Below are 23926 nucleotides of genomic sequence, written 5' to 3'. Positions count from 1 at the left end.
CTACTGTATGATAACTAATGGTTTATAAATAAAAAGTAGGGAGAGAATTGCTTTTGCCAAGAACTAGAAATGTGTGACAGTGGTAAACTTACAATGTGAAACCTTCTTGGAAGTATGAGAATTCCCAGTCTGCTGACCCCATTTGAATATGGGACTGCCTGGATGACTGCTTGAACTGACTCATGTAATATCTCTGGTTTTTAAATTATCTCAGAAGTTTGGTATCTTTCAAATATTGACTATGATTAATCTGTGATTTTTCAGATTTGAACAAGAATTTATTAACAGTCTAATTAGAAAGCACATGAAAGTTGAAGAAAAGTACTTCTGGACCGGTTTGCAGGATATTAGCCAGTCAGGAATATATTCCTGGGGTACAGTGAATGGGGAAGCACCTGAAGCTGTGACATACACTAACTGGAATTCCATGCAACCAGGTAAATTTGAAAACGAAAAACATATAAAAATACTGTCCTTTTACATTGAGCAAGCACTGGAGTGCTATGTTACAGAACTCCAAGCATGCAATAAAGTAGTAATTCACAATTCTGTCAGGGCTTTTTTGGAAACCAGCCAATGGTTTTAAATGTGGTTTTGGTGGCTTTAATTTTAGAGTTTTCAGGAGGATGTGTGGCCATGTCCAGTGGAAATGCCCTTGGAAAGTGGGAAACTAAGGATTGTAAAACCACTAAAGCATTTTCTGTCTGCAAAAAATATATTGGGAAGCCCAAGGAGCCAGAAGTGCTCCCAAAGCCAACTGATCCCTGTCCCCCTGGGTGGCATAACGGATCTGGCCTTGCCTGCTACAAGGTAAAATGTTATTCCTGTTTGATGTTAATTGCTCATTATGTCTTGGAGGAAGTGAGTGATCAGCCATTTTGCGGGCGTATTAAAGGTGCTCCTGGACAGGAGAGGGAATTGGTGTTGATTCAGATTGACTGCCTGTAGATATTGTCCTGCATCATCCTCTGCCATTCCTGGAAGGTGCATTGTGCCTCTTTCTGTGGGCAGCTGACAGGGGCCACAGCACTGGCCCTGTACTGCTGCCTCAGGAGCCTGATGCTGTCGGAGGGTGCTATGCCTGTGTCCTCCCTGCTGCCCTCGGGCATGCACAGACACCTGGATAGGGAAGGAAAGCATCACCTTCTCTTGCCCCTTCTCCTTTCTGTACTCTAAGAGTACAGATAGGAGAGGTAGGATTTTCTCTGGTTTGAATGTGGATATATAAAAACATTCAGCTTCAGTTGTATTTTACTGTTTTGAAGTGAACAGTGGAAGCAAGCAGCTGTGCTGTTGAGCTGGAATGGCTTAAACAAAATTTTACTTAGAAATGAAGATTTTTCTCCCTCCTATTAAAAATTAAATCAAGTTAAAACTGAGGCTGTTCATTGGATTTTTTTTTTTTTTGACTCAGTGTCTGCAATGAACTGTTTCTTGTAAACAGCTCACGTAGCAAAGTGGGGAAACCCAGCTTGAATTACAAGGCTGTGGGCGAGTATCCCGAAGGGATAGGTCTGTGCTGCTGTGCAGCATAGCTGTCCCATAGCTGATGGACATGACAGCTGGCCCTGGCAGATTCTCCACAACTGCTGTTGACCAAATGCAGCATGTCTGTGCAGAGAGATCCAGCTGATGGGGATAGTCTTGGACTGAAACCAAAGGGATCAAGTGGATGTGTTAGCTGAGGTGTACAAGCCAAACTTGCACCTCAGATGCATACAGGTTTCCAAGGATGTGCCAAAGAACTTTCTTCATGCACAGCACTTACGTGAGCCCAGTTTAAATGAACATTAGGCTTTATAGTTCACCATAAATTTGAAAGAGCAGCATCCCTTAAAACTTACAACTTGACTTGCAGTTATGGAATGATCTGGCTCGTGGTTTCTGAAATCTTTCTGGTAAAGAAAAACAGAGGAAGTCTGTCATGTGGAATATGTTGTGTTTGAAACAAATTTTGTCAGATAATCTTCAGAGTCTGGCTGTTGTCAAGCAAACTGAAAGAAAAATTGCTAAAAAGTCAAGTTCTTTCCCTATGGAAATACCAGTTATTAAATCTCAGGTGTCCATATTTTAGTAGAACAGGAGTGTTTTAAAAATAATGCCTCATGTGTCATTCTTCTGCTCTGACATTTGGCTGTTGTGAAGTTCTTCCATAGTGAAAGAGTGCTGCGAACCAGGACTTGGGAGGAGGCAGAAAGGTTCTGTGAAGCCCTTGGAGGCCATCTGCCTAGCTTTAGCCACTCAGAAGAAATCAAGGCACTTCATTCTATCCTGAGAAAAATGATCAGGTAACAAACTAGCAATGTTCTAAAACTTTGGTTCTGCAGTGGATCGCAAATGCTGCTGCTGACCGCAGATGGCAAATACAAGCTCGTGTGTGACACCTGTGTTTCCCACAGAGCACTTAGTTGTGGCATTTGAACTGTCTTGCTGGAAAATGTCACGGGAGTACAGCTTGGGCAAGTATTTCACATTGCTAGAGGCAGCACAGGAAGAGAAATTTATGTAATGGAAGATGCTCAAAGCTCAAATCTAAGTCTGTTGTTACAAGAAATTATTCCTTCTCTGCGTTGAATTTTGGCACACCTAGATGGTAAATGTACCTACTCTTTACTGGTACATTCTTTAGAGATAAGTTATTATTTCATTTTTTTCAGATACGTCTCATTTTTATTCATTAAATGCTTCCTGACTAAACTGGGTGCTAACTTTTGAAAATGTGAATAATGTAGTGTCCAGCAATCTGGTTGGCACAGATCCTATTTGGCATAGCTGCATTAACACTATATGGGCATTAGATGGGTGTGCTGAGTGTTCTGGTATCAACAGATTAAATGCTAAATAATTTATGAGTTTAAAGCTTTATTTTTAATCAAATGAACTGTCACTGCAAAGCTTTATTAGGCATTGGTGTGATGTCAGCTCCTTGTGTAATATGTTTTTTTTGATTGACGGTCTGTTTTTAAAAAACTTTTGCCTGCTTAAATTCAAATGCTGACAGTTATGTGATGTAAATTTTTTCATCAACAAACTAAATCAGGATTATTGCAGAAGCTGACAGCATACAACACTGTGATTAAATTTTTAAACCTGATGACTGAAGAAGTGCCTTCTTGAGAAACCAGTGAACTTTTTTTAGAAATGCACAAGTCATGAAAATTACTCAGTGTTTATGTTAATAAGAGACAAAACCAAACTTGTATGCTCTATATATAGATAGATTAGCTTTTATAAAAGCCACTTGTGATTCCTTTGCTAAACTGGCTGAAGTCCCACAATAAAAATCAGTGCCCAAATTATTTCTAGCTGCAGACCTTATTAGATGGTTTTGCAATTGCAAATTTTGTTTTAGAGCAAACTAAACCTAATCTACTATGAAATGTGAATAGAGAAGTAACATTTTATTTTCCTACAAGTACTTTGAGCTGCTTTTCAGCTTGGAGACTGTCTGAGGTATTAGTTATATTTTCTGTTAGGAGTTTAAAGGTGGAGACTTCTGTCTTTCCAGGAAGTCAGTTGAATCATAATGCTCCTGCATTTCCCTTAGTTCAGAAATTTCAAACTTAGACTGGAAGATAAGTCCCAGTATTTCAATATTATTCCAGCAGAACTTAAAATGAGGGTCCATATATTGAGCCTGGTAGAAATTGACTCTGCAGTCAGTGTTGAAGTAACTGCTCATATCAAATATAACTGAAAACACAGTATTTTCATCTGGGCTAATCCCTTTCTCAGCACTTCAGAGCATTCTGAACTGAAATACTACATTGCCAATATTGCCTGAGGTATTTTAAATAATGTTTGTTTAGATAACATGAAGAATTGTTGAAGATAGTTATGCTTTTAAATTACTCAGGGGTGTTGATTACATACATATTTTGGAGGTCAGATGTCAAGGGTAGTTAATCTAAAAATCAAGCTCATTTGAAATAGCAAACCATGTGAATTATTTCACCAAGGACAAATACTTTAGCCAACTGGGAGAAATCGTGCTCAGGTGATATTAGATATGATTAGCTGCTGGAGTGTGCTGGCATGCACTTTGTTCGTATTCTCTGTATTTACTCAGTGCGAACTCCAACTTAAAGTATTCATTCAGTGCATTCATTCCAGCTTGGGGAAGGAGCCACACCTCGACTCTCTTAGTTTCAGGTTTTTTCCCCTTGCACAGTTCTCCGGTGACTCATTGAGAATTGTTTGTTTTTAAATGTTAGCCAGAGTCATTTTGGTTCACCAGGAAAAGGGCAGCTTGCCTAGTCCATTCTGTTCTTTACTCAGATTCCACCTTAGAGTCAAATACGAGCCAGAATTGCTCCAGCCAAGTCAGGCTATTGCCATTGAAAAGGAATAGAATTTGCCTGCCAGCCTTCCCTGTCTAGAAGAAATAGGAGATAAGCTCTTTTGGCTTTAAGGGACGTGATACAGGCAGAACATATCCGTTCAGCTACTTCCATTCTTTTCAGTCTGTGTTTGTGAGCATTCTGCATCTTGTAGTTGGCAGCAGTGCTGGACGCAGGAGGAGAAATAGCTTGGACTGGTGAGAAAAAACGTTTCAGCAAGGACGCCTTATTGGAAAGAAATCCAGGTTGCCTTTTATATGAACAGCTCTGCTGCTGTAATTGTTTTGAGTCTAGAAAGCCTCACAAACACTTGAGTTTGAAAGAAAAAAATCACCTTAACAGAATGGCCAGAACACCAAGAAAGCTGAGATGCAAATTGTTGCAATTGTGTTAATTCAGCTTCTCTTTTCTTCCACTCAAGAGCAGGTGATTAGCAGGATGTGTGTTACAGCAGGGAGAAAAAAGTGGGCTTCATGCAGAGTTTTAGGCTAGCACTGCCTAAGATTACATAGTGCCTTAAATTCACCTTTGAGGAGTTGGCCCAGATGTATACTTTGCCTCTTGTCAAGAACTAGGTTGACCTACAATCCCTAAAAGCTACACTTAGGCTCTTAATCTTGTGTTGGAGCTGTTATAAAGGATAGAGAAAATAATTTTCTATTTTGGCAGTTAGAATTTGATCAGAAAAATTACAGGTTTATAGTCCCTTCACAATCTGAGCTGTATTTATTCGCTTCTGTAGTATTTGACTTTTATGAATGTATAGCTCTGTGTAAAAGAAAAAACAGCAGTATTCTGCAGTGATTGCTAGAGATTTAGGGTCTTTCAGTGTCAGTGTGGAGTCCAATGTAAAGCACAAATTGCGTGTATATTTTAGTTTACAACTCAGGATACTTAAGGTTTTTAGAGACAGTTTCAGGCGTGTAGCTCAAAGAATACCCTGTCACTGATAAAACCATTTTGGTATCAGTCCACAGGATGAATTTTAATGCTTTGCAATGAGGAGACAGATACTTGAAGCACAAGCAAATTCCTTGCTGCAAGCTTAATTGCTGTAGAGAGTCTTAATTTATCTTTGTCTTAAATGGTTGGTGGAATTCTTTCCTGTGATGAGATGACAGTATAATTTCAGAGGGTTATCAGAAGGCTTTACTGAAGCTTAAAAGTACTGTCAAGTGTAGTGTAGCAGTTACTAAATTACTCATGGTCATGTCTGAACAATTCCAAAAGAAGCAAAAGAGGTACATTAATGTGTAAGAGCCCAGTCATCTGAAAACATTGTTCTGTTTGCAGGCTAGTAATTGTAAATTGGGAGATAAGCTGGAGAAATTCTTGTCCTGGCACACTTTTTGTTTTAAATTTATTTATTACACAATAGCCAAATACAAATTGAAGGAGTTTGAAAAATTGCACTAAAGCATCAGGTAATTACTGCAAATCTGCAAATCGTTTCAAAATGAGTGTCTGAAATTTTCTTTTTAGTAGATATTCCTGTATGGTGCTCAGCTGCTTAAACTGCACTAAGTCTGTAGGTAACAATTAGGAGGGGATCTCTGCCTCTTAATTGGAAGAACAGCCACAGAAGAATGAGCTCCTAAAGGCAAATAGTTGAAAAGTCACTTAGCTGCTTGACAGCTGTGAATGTTTGGCTCACAGTTTTCCCTCTGCAGTGATATGAGGCATTTTGGCTCTTTAAAGGCTCCTTAGTTATATCATTGCAAGATTAAAGATTGATCAGTATGATAAAATCACACTAGAGTGATCACACTATCTCACCAATGTCAGAAAACTATTACTGGGGTTGAGAACAAAGAACAAAAACTATATATCTGATGGCTGATACTTTTCTTCCTAAAGGAAACTACCAAGTACTGTTGCCCTTCTTAGATTTCATGTACTTAACTCACAAACCCTGGGTTAAGCTGTTTCTTGGTGCTGCACCATCAGTATTTTCAGACTGTTCAGAATCTTTGTGGAGATACGTGTGGAAAGCTCGTGGCAAAGCCTGATTCTGAGTCCATCTCTCCAGATAATGAAGTAATTTCCATAAATTTTCCAAGTTCTGGCTTCAAATCAGAATTTGCCAGCACTACCTTCTGGGGAGCCTTTTATGAACTCTGACCTCTGCTGGTCAAATGTCTCTGTCCAGTTTTGAGTTAAATTATGTTTGAGTTGTGGTTCCCTCAGACGTGATGTTCTTTTTGTTCAAATCACTTCTCTTCTTGCAGATTTAGTCTCCTAAAATATTATAAAGAATAATTGTATCCTTTCCCTGTCCTTGGGAAGATTATACAAGAAAATCTTTAATCCTTGTTAATAGCCTAAGCTCTTAATTTCTTCAAATGTCCTGTGTTCCTTCTCTGTATTTGTGCATCCTGATGGGATAATGCTGCTGGTACAGTTCTACAGGAGCCCTGTAATGTGGCATCAATGCTTTATTGTTGCTGTCAGACCACCTTGATGAGAGTGCCTTTTGCACAGCTCTTTTGCAGTAGGGTTTTGTGTAGTCTGTGATTTTGTAAGAAACTCGTGGTCTTTCTCCCCTCTGCTGCTTCCAGCTGACACTGTCATTCAGAGAAGTGTCTATTGACTTTATTGGGGCAGGGTAGTGGATTGGAGTGAGTTATCATGAAGTTCAGTTTATGAACCCTGCACAAAATTGAATCTTTGAAAATTTGCAGTATAAAACTAACCTTGCAGTTGGACTAGCACCTTTAACTTTGTTACAGCATCTTTAGATTCGTAAGCAAAAGAGTATTGTAAAGGTTCTTACTGCAGATTTGAGTAAACATTGTAAACCTCGTTTTTCCAGGTAATTTTGTATCTTAGTACATAACTTAAATTTTAGATTTAAGTGTCTGCTGCTTTTGAAAAATGAGAAAGTAAAATCTAAGAAAAAACCCAGTTCTGACTGGACTAAAATTTCTGCTGCCACTTGTTCATGCAACCATTGAAGCCAGTGGTGTTAGGTGCTGATTTATGTCTATGCCTCATTTATGAGGGTGCATGATTGAAATGGGTGCCCATGATTAGTGTGTTTGTACCACTTATGAAGTTAAGGGAAATATTCCAGCTCTTTGAATACAAGCTTTTGTGTGGTTTGAGGAAGAGTGTATTTGAGCTGATGGTATTTGGGAGATAGCCCAAGGTGGACAAGAGAAAGGGAACCAAACTATATAAACACTCTGTGTGTGATTCTGGAAGAAAAGTGTAGAAAAAAGACCGTTATATTAAATGACAACTGATGAAGTGGGGATGCAGCCCACAGAGGCATTCCCTGATTTAGTTAGTTTTCCTCTGTACAGAAGAGGTCCTAGCCCTAGTGTCTATTTTCTCTTTGAACTGCTACAACTTGCAGTAGTAAAACTTTGTTTTTGCTGTTTGGTCCTAAATAATGCCATGCCATAGGCCAGTCTTCCTATTAAATGAGCTGAACCACATGCTTGGCATAAGATTGTATCTTGTTTATTTACAGTAACGACAGATGGGTCTGGATTGGAATGAATAAGAGGAGTCCTGATTCTTTGGGAACCTGGCAATGGAGTGATAACAAACCAGTAAGTTAACTTTTAATCAGGAAGTGTCATGCACTGATGTGTTTCAACTAGGACTGAATTGATAGTAAATTGATAAATATTTTAATTAATGTTTGTCCGGTCTTTCAACAGATAAATAATTCAGAAGAAGATTATGCACTTAAGAGCTGCCATCCAAGCAGATTTCCAATTTAAAATGTATCTTTAACAAGGCTAACCTGATTGCCATCTCCATTGTATTGAAATAATTTCACAGAAATGTAGTAGTAAGCATCCAAGAGCTGGTGGAGAGAACAAGGTGTCTTCATGCCACAGCAGAAAGGGAGGGTTTATCAGCTCATTTCCTTGTCAGACTTTACCAGAAATACCTTCCTCACTGTAATTGTTTTATTTCTCTGAAATTGTGAGTTCTTCCTCCTCCCCCCTAAAAAACAGATATGGAGACTCAGAACTGAAGGAGTAAATGACACTCAACACATATTTTAATAGTAATAAACATAATGGAACCCCAGGTTTGAATGGTTATCTCTTGGGATTGCCACAGCAGAGCGCCAGATGCTGATTCTTTCACCCTGTCACTCATCCTGTAGGTAACCAGTGTTGTTATGCCACTCGACTATCTGGAAGACGAGTATGATACAAGAGACTGTGCTGCATTAAAGGTTAGTTTCAAGGTTTTTAATAATGTGTGCTTTAACTTGGAAAAATACTTTTTCCAGTTGTAAACTGAATTTAGGTTTAGATGCTTTCTTAGTATAGTGAAAAAGCTGTGTTCCTTTTATCAGTCTAAAAGTGTTCCTTTTATCAATCTACACCTATTACAAACTTTCCCTTAATTAAGTATTTTTATGGGACAAGTGCTATGCTAATGATAACCTTTCATAGGACTTCTTTTGAACCTTTTTAACTACAAAATATTTTAGTAACAATGCGGTTCTGTATTGCACAGTGCTATACTATGGATCTCTTGTATATTACATATAATTCTTAAGGACGTGTCATGGAGTCTAAAACAAAAAAGCACACAGAGAGCCCTAACAGTAACTTTTAAAAATCTGTATTAGCTTTTCTTAACTGCAGATTAAGAAAACATTTGAAACCTGAAGAAGGGAAATGCAGTAGCCAGGACAGAGCATGTGTTTGTGTTTATTGTGTATATTTCCTTGTTTACTTGTGAAATAGACTGTATGTTCTCTGTTGGTTTCTAATTTCAAATGTCAGTCTTCAGCTTGATTCCTGATTAAGCTCTTCAATACTTAATTTAGTCTTGATGGCATGAGTTTTAAAATAGCCTTTAATTTTTCTGAAGTATCATCTGACTTTTTGCAGTACCTACCATCCCTTTTAACCTAAATAGAACCACCTCTGCTCTTAGGATTTACTGGGGGAAAGGATAATTGCATCCCTTTCCTTCTGTTCACAGCCGTTTCCCTCATTTGCTTCTCCTGTGTTCATGACCCTAGACTGAGAGCCTGGTCAGCATTGACCTCCAAAAAGTTTAGACCCAGGAGAGCACTTTGAAGGGAATGCTGTAAATGTAGTAGCTTTCCTCTCCTGCCTACTAGTTACAGACATGTTATTTCAGTAAATGATAAAAAATTCTCCTTAATGGAGAGACCAGCAAGAGTGAAGTCAGTTCTTCAAGCTTGATTGTAAGAAATAATTTTAAATAAGAATGATTGTTTCTGTGCCATTTCAGATGTTTTCTTCTTTTCAGCAGAAATTCATTTCAGGGGAATGAGTTGCAATAGATAATTTAATAATAAGCCTCGAGGAGAAACTGGGCACTAAAAATCCCTAAGAAGCATTATTTCTAGAAAAAACTTCTAAGATGTTTGTATGTAGACTGACCTTAAGTCCTTTATGTAATTGCTAGCATTAGCAAACATGCAGAGTTATAGTTGAAGTTATAGCTCTATCTGCTCTTTTATTTGCGAAATAAATTGTGTGACTAACACAACTAACACTGACTTTGTAAAGGACCTTTTTTATTACAGTTTAATTTTACATTTCAAAGGCTTATGCTGTCCTAACTCAGTTCACTGTTTCTATTTGTATGCAGACCTCGCAGTTTTCACGGAGATCGTTTTGGAGATTTTATTTCCATGAAGGCAGAGACCTTGAATTTTACTTCAGGCCTTTTGATTGTGAAGCTAAGCTTGAATGGGTCTGTCAGATAACAAAAGGTAAACTGCAGTTACATCCATTCGTAATAAAGAGTTTAATTCAATGAGTTGTAATTATTGCCCTATAATAGAAAATTTGCAAACAGTATTTTATTGTTTCTTCTCTGAACTGCTAAGAGGACAGTACATGAAATGTCTCACTGATGTCACATACAAACAGATGTACACTTAGATCAGAAACTGACCCTGGGGAGGATGCAGTATCACTGCTCTTGTATTCTTTCTAGTCCCATGAAGTGCTTTCTTGTGTGGTGATTTGCAGTGTTTGTGGACTTGACTTAATCTTTCTTAGTGATATTTTTAACTAAATCACCACAAGTATTTTGGGTGTACAGTTTGCTTCAACCTTAGGTGAACTAGCCATCTTCTGGTAAAACTGGTGTACTAGCTCCTTCATTGTAGTGAAACAGAGGAGTGGGAATACACAAGACTAACATGGCATATCTGCACAGATCCAGGCTTTTTCATGCAGTATGAAATGTAATCCAGTAGACTTTTACATTTGGGTTGTTGATTAAAACGTTTCTTGGGATGGAACTTTCTTGTTGGGGTGAGATTCTGGTAGAAATACTACTTTGATGCTTGAGAGATGAAAGAACCACAGATATGTAAGATGGAGGTATGCAGTGCTCCCATTAATTTTATATCAGCTAATTTTAAACTATTAAACCTGTGTATGATTTCATTCTCCTTTTTTTTTTTTCATCATGAATACTGAGAAGTATGAGTAGTAACAGTCACTTCTATTATTGCTGGCCACAGTCTTGTTAGAAAGTGAATTCAGTGACTTTTCCTTTTTTCCTTTGGACAGGCAGCACTCCAAAGACACCAGAGTGGTATATACCAGGTAATTTGACTTCTTTTGTATTTTTCCACTATGTGTATAGGGTTGTTTATACTCAATATCTTTTATTAGATTTGTTACATTTCTACTGCAATAGCTGTTTCATACGAGGAAAGGTTATGACTGATAGAATTTGATTTTGAGAGAGTTCAAAATGCAGAGCATTGACTCTTCCAATGCCAAATTGAGATTTCTTAATACATTCAGAAAAAGGAAAGATTTGTTTTTCAGAATTCATTTCTTACTCATGTGATATTTCTTCTGTGTAGATGAAATTGGAATTCATGGAGCCCCGCTTGTTGTTGATGGAGCAGAGCTGTGGTTTGTACCTGATAAAAACATGAGCTACCAGGAAGCGATTTTCTACTGTCGAAAAAATGATAGTGATTTAGCTTCTGTAGACTCCTACCCAAAACTCAGGACAATACTATCTCAAATAGAAAAGGTAAGGAGGTGTAATCTGTTTTCACATTTACTTTCCCTTGCAGGGAAATTTACTTGCCAAGTTTTCCAATATAAGAAAATATTAATCCTAATTTCTTTCTTTTTCCTATTGGCCTCAATGGTTTTCAATTGTATTTAAAAGGAAAAGATGGGATAAAAGCATTATTTAAATTATTATTATATTATTTTCATTATTATTATTTAATTATTTTAATGGCAGTCTGGTAAAATAATTTTTAAATTTAAAAGTAGGTTTAACAACATTTAAAAAAACCCAAAACTCTCTGAATGGTGAAAAAGTGTCATAGCAGGACCAGCATTGTCTGCGAATGTTTAATTAACAGTTGTGCTAGTTCTTAATTTTGTGCACAGGACAACATATAGTTTTTCACCTGGTGAGAGGATTTAATTAGAAATGCCAGATGGTCTGATAGGCTTTATGGAAGGGGTTTGTGTTGTTCATGGCAGGAAAGTACATTCTTGTAAGGCATCTGAGAAAAACATGTCAAGTTTCTGTACCTCTGTGACTAATTTTGTCACATTGTTCTATGTTTGGTAGAGTCAGGAGCTTTTTCTATGTGGGTTGTAAAATACTGGGTTTGTTCTTTACTTCCACAGTTATCAAACAGCGAACAGAAGTGGTGGCTGAAATTTATTGACTATGGCTACAGCTATCATTCACCGTATGTAGAATAATTATGAGATGCTTTATTGTAAGCTTTATTCTGTGCTTTTTAGGAATTGTTAACTAGAGTAGTTAATTCATAGTAATTTTATTGTAACAGAGTTAGTAATCCATTTCTTGTGTGTGTTATAAAAGCCTCTAGACTTTGGGCTCTTGGACTTAGGCATCTTAATTTTCTTGTGTGAATCCTTGAAATGTGTGATCCTAGTAGCTAATATATTCCCTTGATCTTTGAAATGCTTTTACTGGGGTTTTGGGCCAACTTCTGTGTTCTGTTAACATTTGGAGAACTGACCAAAAAAAAGTGCCCAGTCTATTGACTTTGAGGATTGAGGAGTACCCAAGAACAGGGAATAGGACATTGGTTTAAGACATCACTCTTCTAGTTAGGTAATGCCAAAGTGTTGGAGGACTTTTAGTATAGCCTTGAGAGCTGGGATGACTCACAGCAAATCTTGCATCATTCCCTTCTTGGCTGCAGAGAAGATTCACTGGCTTCTTACAAGGAAGGTCCTTCACTTTCCAAAATACTACAGCAATGCACTATTGTGAAAAGAAAGCCAGAGCTATTTCCTATTCCCTTCACTTGTCCTGGCAATGTGCTGTGATTGCAGCATGGTGATAAATCACCTCATTCTGCACATCTCAACACAGTTAATTTGGGCGTGGTACATAACTGCTGAACCTACCACATATTTATTTCTAGCCTAGTTTGTGTAGGGCATCTAGAAACAGTTAATAGCCCAAATTTTTGTTTGAAGTGACACTGTTGCTATCAGAGTTTCTCTGTGAAGGTCACATTGGATTGGAGATTAACTCTGAAATATTTATATCCAGTTTACAGTTATTTCCACGCTTCCATGATAGATTACTGAGAGATTGCTGGTATATTTCCAGAAAGAACTGGTATAGAGGTAAGGTTGTTTTTCTTTTTCATCCCCTCTCCTATTGTTGTGTTTATTTGAAAAGAAAAAAAGTAGTAATTACTGTTCTACCCAAACTCTTCTATTAAATGCAGATTGATACTAAATTAGGAGTGAATGGCTTCTTCATGATAATCTAATTGACTGTTGAATCATTTATTACTTCTTCATGGTAGAAGCCACGGTAATATTTCTTAATGGCCGGAGGCAAACCTGAATTCAAATGATAAATTTTTATGAGAGCTTGTCACTCTTTTTGCAACAGAAGTTAATTAGGTGAAATCTGTTTTTGATGGCTACCTTTTTGTGTTTATGCTACATATTCTGAGGTCTGGAGTTTGTCTGAGAGCTGTTAGTTGGAGAGGTTGACTCTGTACTTGCAGCTGTGTACATATCTGGAGACTCAAATGCCATTAACTATTGCAGTCATAGTGTAAGTACTGAAAAAGCCTCCTGGTGGTACTTGAAGTGTATTGCTGCCTTTTTTCAACACTTACATACAAGAAAATGTGTAACCTCCAGAGTCAGTCCATTTATGACTGCAGGAGTCATGTAAAGCAGTGCAGGTCAGATGCTCTCCATGTAGATGTTGAAGGATTTCTTTTGGCTTTTTTTTTGACAATTAGGTGTACCCTGTTTGCCAGAATACAAGATTAGTCCTCTTATACAAAATCTTTTTTCAATAATATCCTGTTTTCAAGTTCTCTCTGCTCATATGAAGTGTTAATACTGGAAGTAAGAGTGAGACTCTGGATCTTTAGGAATATTGTATTGCTGTCTGATATAAATTATTTATGCTTGCCTTCTGCTGTACTGCTATTTTTAATGCTTTCAATTGCATAGTAGTTCACTGTGGTTGCACCAAAAAGGGTTTCCCTTCAGATTGGTCTTTGTCATGTCATAAAGTATGGAAAGCAAATGGAGTGTGATAGGCATTACCATAACTGTTTTTTAAAATTTCTATTTCTGCAGACTACCCAGTTAACTGTAATGTGAAACTGCCCTTCATCTGTGAAAAAAATAATGCCTCCTTACTAGAGAAACATGATCCCAGTTACCGCCCAGTCAGAGGAGGTTGCCCTAAAGGCTGGCATCAGTTCCGGAATAAGGTACAGAGATAACAGATTCATCATCCTTGCTGAATCTTCACAGTCCAGTAAGATGGAATGCCTTTCTAAAAGAAAGGAGGAGGTAGTTCCTCTGTTTAGGAATAGACTGGAAATGCACTTTTGAAAACTCAGTGTAGTGATTAAAATAATCTCCTCCCCTTTTTGTCCTTTGTTCAGGATTGATGGTTTCTTAAATTCAAAGCATTCATTTTCAGATTGTTTTGCTTTCCCATCGCCACACATTTAGGTCCAAGAACATTGGTTGTATTGTCTAGTCTTGAGCTTCTACTTTGAATGAAGAGAAGGATTAGAAAGGGAGAGGATGAGGGTTCTGTGGCAGAAGCATATTGTGTCTCTTCTGGATTAATCATAGGCAGCAAGTTGGCAGACACTATTTCCTGAGTTGCCTTAATGACTAAACTTACTTAAGAATTAGTGACCAACTTTTAAGAATTAACCAACAAGTCATAATCCATAGTATTATTAATTATTTCAGTCCTACATTTTAAGGCAGTCATCTAAAGTCTTAGTGAGACTATTTCCTGTTGTTTGCTCCACCATTATTCTGTGCATGTGCATCAAATCTGCACATTATGTTGTGCCAAGGTTTGCAAACTTACTTCACATCATTGCAGAATACACCTTGGAGTTCCCAAGTAGTTTTTCCCCAAAGGTAGCTTATTACAAGTTCCTGACCAGCACTATCTGACTGCAGAGTTCATGTGTGAGTTCTCATTCCTAAAACAGTACATGATTCTGAGGTAGCAAATAAGAATTACTGAATATGAGTGAGGCATTAGTCAGGGAGATCATTTTATATTTAGCTACTCTGCTGAACCAAATAAATGCTTGCAGCTAGTATCAGGTCCCTTGTTTTCTGCAAAAAAATAGTTATATTTTATTGCAGGAAATGAGAAGTGAGTTTTTAGGGTTGGTTTAAGAACCTTTACATATTGACGTATGTCTTAGGCAGAATGGTATGATGAAAATAATTTTCATTATATTTATTTTGCAGTGTTTTCTAAAGATGAAACCCGAACATTTAACATTTAATGCAGCTAATGAAAAGTGTGTAACTTTTGGAGGCTCTCTTCCATCTATCTCAGATCAAGCTGACCAAGGTATGGTGGTGAACTGGAACACCTCAGTATGCAGCTTCTCTTCTATATTCAGAATAGTTCTGCTTAAGAACTTGAGCATAAATCACCAGGGTTATCCACAGGCATACTAGGAGCATTCTGAAAATCCAGGACTGATTAAAAATGTGTTGTCTGTTGTTTGCATCGCTGGAAACGTAACATGGAAATGCAGTTAGCAGACATTTGAACCAGATGGATGAACAGCTTCTATATATGATCTCTGACTTGTTACAAAAAGAAAAAAATTTAGAAAACCTTGCACTGAGAGTTGAGCATGAAAGGATCATCACTGAATGAACAATTGTTTGGCTTTGCAAGCCAACTGAGACTGTAGACTTTGCTCTGTGAAAAACCACTGTAGAAGCTGCTTCCAAGAGAAGCTCAGCTGTGCATGTGGGAATGAGGTGGCAAATACAATGCCAGCTGGAGCACAGGACCCTTTGTTTCTGCATGTGCTGAGCAGCTTAATGTGGCAATGTGTCCAAAGTGACCCCCTTAGAGCTCTTCAGGACACTGATGGGAGGATGGAAAGCAGGAGGACTGGAAGACAGAACTGTTCCACCTAAATCAACTAAGGTCAATGAGAGGAATGCAGTGAGGGAGAAATGGGTTCACATTGGCTGCAAGTAATGTTCAGCAGTAAACCACGGAATGATATGGCTGAATTCACAGCTATGTTCTTGTGGATGATTAAGAGTTCTCTGAGGGTGTATCTGAAGTAGCTCAGTTGAATTCTGCAGTGCCCACAGTGCACGTTTTCTTTATAAGCAAATAACCTCTTGCCAAACAAAATATGGTAAACAGACTAGAGGAGTCAAGAGTGTACCTGCAGGCAGCAGCTTAATGGTAATTTTCTTTTACTGCTGTTATTGGGGAGGAATAGGGTTATGTACAAGAATATACATGTTTCAGGCCTGTGTGTTTTTGTATGCATTTAAGGTTGGAAAAGCACAGCCAGTCTGAAATGTAATGTAGCAGAATCCCTCGTGTGATTTGGTGCATTTGGAAGTGTTTGTTGTGTCTTGTTTGTTTTTCTTTGTGTAGTGGAGACCACCTAGATGGAAAGGAGACGCAGTCCTCTTAAATTGCACTTCTTTCTGTGGGCTGCCTCTGCTCCTCCTGGTGATATTAAGGGCTAGCCCTGACCTGCAAATCTACTGTGGCTTTGTCTGGTTCAGAAAATAGGCAGTGGCTAGTCTGGCATGTGACCAATAGCTGAAACATGTCAGCAGTAGCTAATTACATAGCTTCGATTTGTCTTCCTAAACCAGTCAATTCAGTGAATGCCTTTGATGCCTGGGGGTTACCAAAGCCCATTGTTTCTTGCCAGAATGCTTACTAAGAGGGGTCTGATTTAAGGTTTACCTGGCTGAATTTTTTTTCAGCTAAATCTGACTTCCTTTCACCTGTCCTGCTGTCTCTGATGGTGGGGTGGACACACTCTACCAGAATCCAAAAAACATTCTGATTTATGGTATGTAAAAGAGAAAGATGGGAGATAAGACTTCCTCCATCAATTCAGAAAGGGCAGTAAGACAAAAGAAGATATAGCAAGCTTGTGGAAAAGCAGCTGCTTAAATTTGTGTGTGAATAAAAGACTCCAAATTAGTGGGCGAAGGAACAGCTTAAATCACCTATGTTCTCCTTAGCTCAGAATTTGAAGGACAAATACCAATACCCTGCTCCTTCAGATAAGATCAATATGAAAGATGTTATCAAATGGAAGGAAGGGATCATAAGCATTCATCAGTCATGAAGGACTGGAAAAATTAAATTAACACAAACAGGGATTGCATTGTCTTACTTATAAGAAGCATTCTTTCAGAGATTTACTGTTGTTTTCCTAACCACAATATGTACATTTACTCTTCTGTCCAACAGATTATATAACATCCTTGCTTCCTGGCCTGCCAAAAGATATTTGGATTGGTTTACAGTTCCTGTTCAGTACAAGGGAAAACAAATGGATAGATGAGAGTAGACTGTTGTATAGTAACTTTCACCCACTCCTGACAGGGAGATTGAGGAAAATTCCACTGGATGTAAGTTCTGACTTTTGACTTCTCTTGCCTATTGAGTAATGAAATTTGGAATGTTGTGTCAAAAAAAACCCCATGTAACACACCAAATTCCCCAGTTAGTCATTTTAATTGGCCAGCAGGGTGGCTGACAGTACTGGAGGTTTGTTTACTTTTACTTGGACAGCAACTTCTGAAGTGTATTTAGCTTAGTAAAACTTTCTGAGTCCAGGCACCTGGTAGTGTCTGTAAAACAGGTAAGGTGTATAAGCTGTATTGCACCACTCCTTTGAAACTTCTTAAACAAGTTCAGACAGCTGAAGTTCTCCTAGATTCATGTTACATCACCTCTACACAAGTATATTTATACCTTATTTGAGTCTGATAAGGATATTTCTGTTTCTCAGCTTTTTGATGAAGAATTTAACAATCAGTGCGGTGTAATTCTCAATGATCCCAAATCACAATATGTTGGAACATGGAATTTCACTGCTTGTGCTGACAGGCATTACTTGGGTATATGCCAGCGGTCTGTAGGTAAGTCTGAAGAGTCAAAATAAATTGCAGTCAGAGTTTTAACTTAAGGTGCATGTGCCAGGAGACTTTAATGCATGTAAATGATTTCACTTGAAGAGCAAGATAGTTGTAGAGACTGAGGAGGTAAATTTTAGACAAGCAGAGTGTAGAGGAAGATCTGGGACCTGTTTTGTCAGCCATTCAGAATTTTCCCTCTTGTTTTTCATAGCCCAGTTCAGGGAGAATCTGTTTTCCTGAGAGACTTTGTGCTGTTTCAGTGGAATTATACTTCAGCAGATGGGTCTTAATGTTTTGTGTGTATAGAGGTCATGTACACTGAGGGGTGGAACAAGTGACTCCTTTTTCCTTTTTAGAAGTGGGGAAGTGAGAAGGCCTAGGAAGGAATCTCACAATATTTATACCCTCCTTAAATACATCCTCTGTCTTTTAGTTCTATAAGAATGTAAAGTATCATAGATTCTTAATGTTGAAGTTGGTCTCTCCCCAGAGCAAATTTGAAAGTTGGTGTGAGTGGGATTTTTTAATCTGAACTAAAAATAATATTCAGACATACCCGTGTGGGTTGGCCAATACCAATTACTGGAATAAGATCAAACACATATAGTTATTATGTGCATTTAATTGCTGCTATGGGCTAATGTTCAGCATACCCACTTTTGAGTAGGTTTCTTTATATAAATAATCCTTTTAAGTGATGAACATGCTATCTTCTAAAAAAAAAAATCAAACACAAAGAAACCTAGGTGTACAAAACGCCCAAGACTACACCCACCTTCCTCGTTCTCAAAGAGGCAGAGATTTCCACCTCCACCCCCCACCTCCATTTAACATACATCTTCTTTACTCAGTGCCAAATACTCCAGAAATTCGAAGTGTTAAGATTAGAAGTTTGGATGGAAGAGATGTCATAAAAATGTGAAAAGGAGACTTCTATAAATTGGAGGTTGATAATATATCTATTTATATCAATCTTTTATTAGTCTGGAGTGACTGCTCAATGTTTCTTTGCCACAGCTATAGCAGGTGTATGAGAGAGGTTTTTGAACTGACAGAGAATGTGTCTTGCTATGGTCTGGTCTTATACTGTGTAAGGGATCTAAGCATAGTTCGGGTTGGGAGGGATCTCAACAGGTTGTAGAAACACAAGCTGTCTAGGGCTTTATCACCGGGAAAAAGATGGTTCATGTTCATTGGAAATCTTGGCATGATTGTGATTTGCAGAATTTCTTGAGATGGTAATCATCAGCAATTATTTTTTCAGAAGTGAACATTTTACTTACTGCCCTGTTTCCAGTTTGGTACCCTTGATGTGTGATAGCACCCTGGGTTCCATGGTTCTCTTTTGTAGCTGTTTACTAAGTGAAAGCATTTGGCAGCAGACAGAAACCACGTGAAACAATCTGTTTGAGCCTTGTCAGTTTTCTGATCTATTCAAAGCTGTAAATATCAAATTAATATTGTGTTTCTGTCATCTTGTGTTTTGGAAAACGGCCCTGTCAGCCAATCAATCAGCCATTTATATACTGGTATTTATAGAGTGATGCCTCCCCTCACCCCTTGCAGGCCTTTTTCTACTTCAAGTATTGTAAATATCGAGAGGGTTCTGCCTTTTGCAGAATGAGTTTTTTTTTGGTTGTGTATAAAGCTTTTGCGGTTACCATTTGTATGCTTAACCCTACCACCCACAGGAGTATTTGCATCTTCTATTAACTGCAATAGCCATGCATCACTGAGCTGTGCCTTCAGGTGTGGTGCTGGTAACTGTGATAACACTCTGTGCTCAGAGCACAAGTAGTGAATTATATCCCTCCCTATGCAAGCTGGATTTTCTGCAGTTAGTTAAGTGGAGGCGAAAACAGTTCTCACTGTGTTCATGGATGGCAGTAAGGAGATCTGGGACTGTGCTGTACCAAGATCTGCATAGACAGGTTTTGTGGCCCAATAGATTTGCATAAGCATAAATCCACAGGTTCCACAGAGATAAATGAGTCAAGTTTAGCTGTTGCTATATTACAGCAGAGAGCACTTGCTCTCTTGCATTTGTGTATAATTAAAGTTATAGAATATGTTTTTAATTCAATAAATTGTTTAGCAATTAATTAAAAATAGCATATAAAAATATGTGAACCTAAGTTGAGAAAAAGATATTTACTAATACATTGGCTGAAAATAATAATTATTTTTAATATGTATTTTTCTAAGATATCAGTGATGTTTGCTTCTAATTATAATTATCATCATAACCTACTATCTAAGATTTTTTTTTCTCCAAGTGTAGTCAAACAGGTTTTTCTGATTGTTACAGAGACATTGGGAGTTTAAAATGTATTACAGTATATAACTGCCTAATTACTGGATTTCTTTCTTATGTATAGGAACTGCTGATAACCAGACAGAGCAAGTGATTAATGAAACATTGAGCTATCAAAATGTTCAATACATGTTAATTCTGAAGAATTTGTCCTGGAATGATGCAATGGCTGCATGCATAAATAACAAGATGCAGCTGGTTAGCATCACAGATCAGTTCCAGCAGGCCTTTCTTGCTGTTCAGGCCGCTCTTCATAATTACCCGCTCTGGACTGGACTCTTCAGCAGAGATGTAAGTTTTGTTTTTTTCCTCAGTCTGTGGCTTAAGTTGTGTGAGACAAAACCTGAGTTAAAGAAATGCAGTGACAAATTACTTTCTGGACTAATTGTTTTAATTAAGGGATAACCATCTGGAGTGTCTCAAGATAAATGTTTTAAACCTTCAGTTCTCCAAGTTACATATTCTTGTACTCTACTGGATGAATTGATGATGATGATAAAATTATTTTAAAAGACTGATAATGAAGGGATATATTGTAGGGTGGCAGCAACATACATTACTGAGTCATCTCTTTTGCTAACAAATGAGTAATGAGTGTTGCCATTTAATATCATCACCACCGTACCACTCTAGAAAGATGACCCAAAAATCTGTTTTGGAAGGGCAAAACTAGAAGTGGCAAATAAAATTCAAAATGAATCATTGAATACTTGTGGAGATACATTTCTGAAGTTTAACTTAGATTCTGTTGTTACTTCATGCTATTTTCACCCATGTTTTGAGTTGGAGGGAGGCATCTCTAAGAGAGGTTAGTGGGTTTTTCTTTCTCCTTATGGCTTTCTTTGGTCAAAAAAAATTAAATTAATGCAGGGAGTTCTGCTTTTTATCTTTATTAGCTGGAGGACCTCTTGAAAATATTGTGGATTGAAAGGTGTCTCAGTTGTTGATGGGATGGCTTGGGCTTGCTGGCAGGGTTTATCTTTTTTGTCACACACACGTCTGGAGATAATTGCAAGAAAAAAGTCAGAATTTTTTTAGAAGGGCCTTACCTGCAAAGTATGGTGGTGTTCACTCAGCACTGTGGTGTTATGTTCTTCTATTGTCAGTTCTGGGCTACTGAATACTACTCCCATCTCTTATGATTTTTTTTTATCTGTAAGTGACGATCAAATGATTCATTTTAGGGCATATAGCTTGGGCATGCACTGACTCTTCACTATTGCAACACTTAATTATTTGGGCACAATTAGAATGTCACATGAAAGGAAATTATAATGCAACTGAACTTGTTACTCCAGTGCTGCAATCAGACACAAAAGAAAGATACAAGATAAATTACACAACAGTAGGGGGATTTCCCAAAGACTTTAAAATGTTAGATTTTTAAAGGATAGCATGCTTACTTGTATGTGGGTTTTTTCTTCCTGCATCCTCCAGGGCAGGAACGAGTATGATGTATTAAATCAATTAAGTATTTGATAATTACTTTCAACTCAATATGGAGTAACTGAGACTGGACTTTCTTCTCAGTTATTACCAGTTTTCCAAGGCCAGGAGATGATATCCACCATTGCTTTGCAGATGCAAATGATGCAGTTTGGACATCCCATTGCTAGGCCTTCCTCCCCAAGTACAGCAGTGAAAGATCACCTTTGGATAATTTGCCATTCAGCTAATTTGTATTTTTCAACTGCAGAACTTAAAATAACAAAGCTTGTTATATTGTGAGCAGGAAACCAGCTCATGAGGGCAGTGGAACACTTAAAGTTCTCATCAGGGACACTGAAAATATCTAGCCAGTGTAAATATATTATCATACCATTTTCTGCACCTTATATTTTTTTTTTTACTGTGTAAGCTCATCCCTTTTGCTTAAATAATGCTAGGGTGGAAAGCATTATGGCTGGCTGGATGGGAAACATGTGAGTTTTAGTCGGTGGTCTGAAGATGATGAAGAAACAAATGAAGAATGTGTGTTTTTGGGTACTGATGGCTTCTGGAGAACTTCTGACTGTTCCTCTGAAAATCGAGGAGCTATTTGCTATGCATCAGAAAGTATGTATACTACCATAATTTTTATAAAAGTTGACTTTTATTTTATTATGAAATTATTTCAATTATTCCAGCTTGTAACTTCAAAATTACAACTCTTTAAAACTTACGTTTTCTCCGACAATCTGATTTCTATGCCATTAAAAAAAGAAAAAAAACTAGTTTCAAAGACAGGGGGCATGCAGCTGTCCTAATCTAATTGTAGCTTAGAAATAAATTCTGCATGGATGCATTGGGTCAGTAGCCTTATTGCCAACTGATTCTATCTTTGCACTGCTTCTCTAAGATTGTTGCATACTAATCTCTCCCACTTGCCTGTGGAAGAAGATTAAAATATCTCTGTACTGTTTACATCTTAATACTGGGACCTCCTGAAATCTGTTCAGACATGGAAATCTTCTACAGAGAGAAGGTACATGGCTATATGGAGAAGAAGGGTAGAAGGTAGACACTGAATTGAAAATTAGCATCATCTGAAGTTCACAAAACCCTTCTAAATACCTACTAATTATAGCAAGACAGGGATATGGTAGGATGTGGTTTTTCTAGTTCTAGGAAAGAGCTGTGCTAGTTCTGTATCCTTCAGAAAAAGATTTTTCTGAGAGATCAGCACAGACTTCTTCTCTATGAGACCATAATGATTTAGTTTGGTTTTATTCTGTGAGGGGACACAAGCCATTGTACATCCTGAGTCACAGTAAAGTGTGGTGTTATGACATCATAAACTATTTTGTGCTTACAAGCCAGGGAACTGCAGGAAAAGTCCTCCTCACTCCTCAGATATCAGATAAAGTCTTACAACTAAGATGTGTTGCTAGCTGTGAAGTAGCTTATTTGTTATAGTGATGTGGCATGCACTAGAGTCAATAAGAGCTTTTGGTTATTGGCCTACACTTAGCACTTTTATGTTGGGATTTTATTTTTAAACCTATTTAAAATAACTGTGAAAACTGTGAAATCTGTATTCTTTAGTAGAGCTTGCTGCTGGCTTGTTACTTTAAAAAAATCACCATCATGAGGAAACTGAAAATAACACATTTAGAGGATGACAGCTTAATTTGTCTTTTAATGTATTTAAGTGGTACCTGAAAGTGGTTTGTGGGGTGCCAGGTCAGGTGGTGTTATTAGTAATTCATGTCCTGATGTTGTCTTGTCTTTTTTTAGAGAAGACTGAAAAAGAACAAGTTACACAAGTGAAATGCCCTCATAAGATTAAAAATACACCCTGGATATCATTTAGAAACAATTGCTACACTTTTATGATAACAAAAAATAGATGGAGAGAACTAAAGCCTCAAGAAGCTCATCATTTATGCAGGAACATGAGTAAGTACTTTGTCATACTGCAGGTATTTATGGATTTAGATCAGCTTGGAGGATATGAGTGTTAGATCTGAGTCACTGTCTTACAATGACAGACGGCAGAGTGAACGCTGAGAAAGGCTGTAGCAGTGATTCAACAGCGTAGCACTGCCTGATGCTGTTTGCCCTTGCACTACCCTGATAAAAAGTGCCAGAGCATGGATAGGAGAGTTGAAGAAAGAGGTGGCTTGGTACTACTGAACTCTGAGATCTCTGAAAAATTACAAGGTTTTTGTGTTTGGTCGGGGGTTTTGTTATAATATGCCAGTTTTAAATTGTTTGGGTAATTGTTATACCCTTGCCAGCATTCTGGCTTTACAGTTACATTTACTTCCTGGTTTCCTGCTGCTTCCAGCTTTGCTGTGTGGAACACTTAAATGAACAAAGTAAATAGACTGAAAAGCACATGGATATTTTCTGTCTATCCTGATTTAAGTATA

General features: G+C 37.7%; 1 protein-coding gene across 1 annotated transcript in view; it reads left to right on the top strand.

Annotated features, from left to right (window-relative positions):
* LY75 (lymphocyte antigen 75) overlaps positions 1 to 23926 on the top strand; it is a 43791-nt gene that overhangs the window by 11405 nt on the left and 8460 nt on the right. Inside the window, exons 11-27 of the mRNA XM_068195641.1 lie at positions 265 to 437; positions 614 to 810; positions 2146 to 2288; positions 7816 to 7897; positions 8467 to 8538; positions 9939 to 10062; positions 10874 to 10909; positions 11176 to 11351; positions 11969 to 12033; positions 12873 to 12949; positions 13931 to 14067; positions 15083 to 15188; positions 17088 to 17248; positions 17632 to 17761; positions 20137 to 20363; positions 21959 to 22127; positions 23289 to 23450. Coding sequence (XP_068051742.1) covers positions 265 to 437; positions 614 to 810; positions 2146 to 2288; positions 7816 to 7897; positions 8467 to 8538; positions 9939 to 10062; positions 10874 to 10909; positions 11176 to 11351; positions 11969 to 12033; positions 12873 to 12949; positions 13931 to 14067; positions 15083 to 15188; positions 17088 to 17248; positions 17632 to 17761; positions 20137 to 20363; positions 21959 to 22127; positions 23289 to 23450 — 2237 coding nt within the window. The remainder of the gene's footprint in view (positions 1 to 264; positions 438 to 613; positions 811 to 2145; positions 2289 to 7815; positions 7898 to 8466; positions 8539 to 9938; positions 10063 to 10873; positions 10910 to 11175; positions 11352 to 11968; positions 12034 to 12872; positions 12950 to 13930; positions 14068 to 15082; positions 15189 to 17087; positions 17249 to 17631; positions 17762 to 20136; positions 20364 to 21958; positions 22128 to 23288; positions 23451 to 23926) is intronic.

Source organism: Anomalospiza imberbis, chromosome 7, assembly GCF_031753505.1.
Source record: "Anomalospiza imberbis isolate Cuckoo-Finch-1a 21T00152 chromosome 7, ASM3175350v1, whole genome shotgun sequence".
NCBI classification, from domain to species: domain Eukaryota; kingdom Metazoa; phylum Chordata; class Aves; order Passeriformes; family Viduidae; genus Anomalospiza; species Anomalospiza imberbis.
This window is presented reverse-complemented; position numbering and strand designations above follow the sequence as displayed.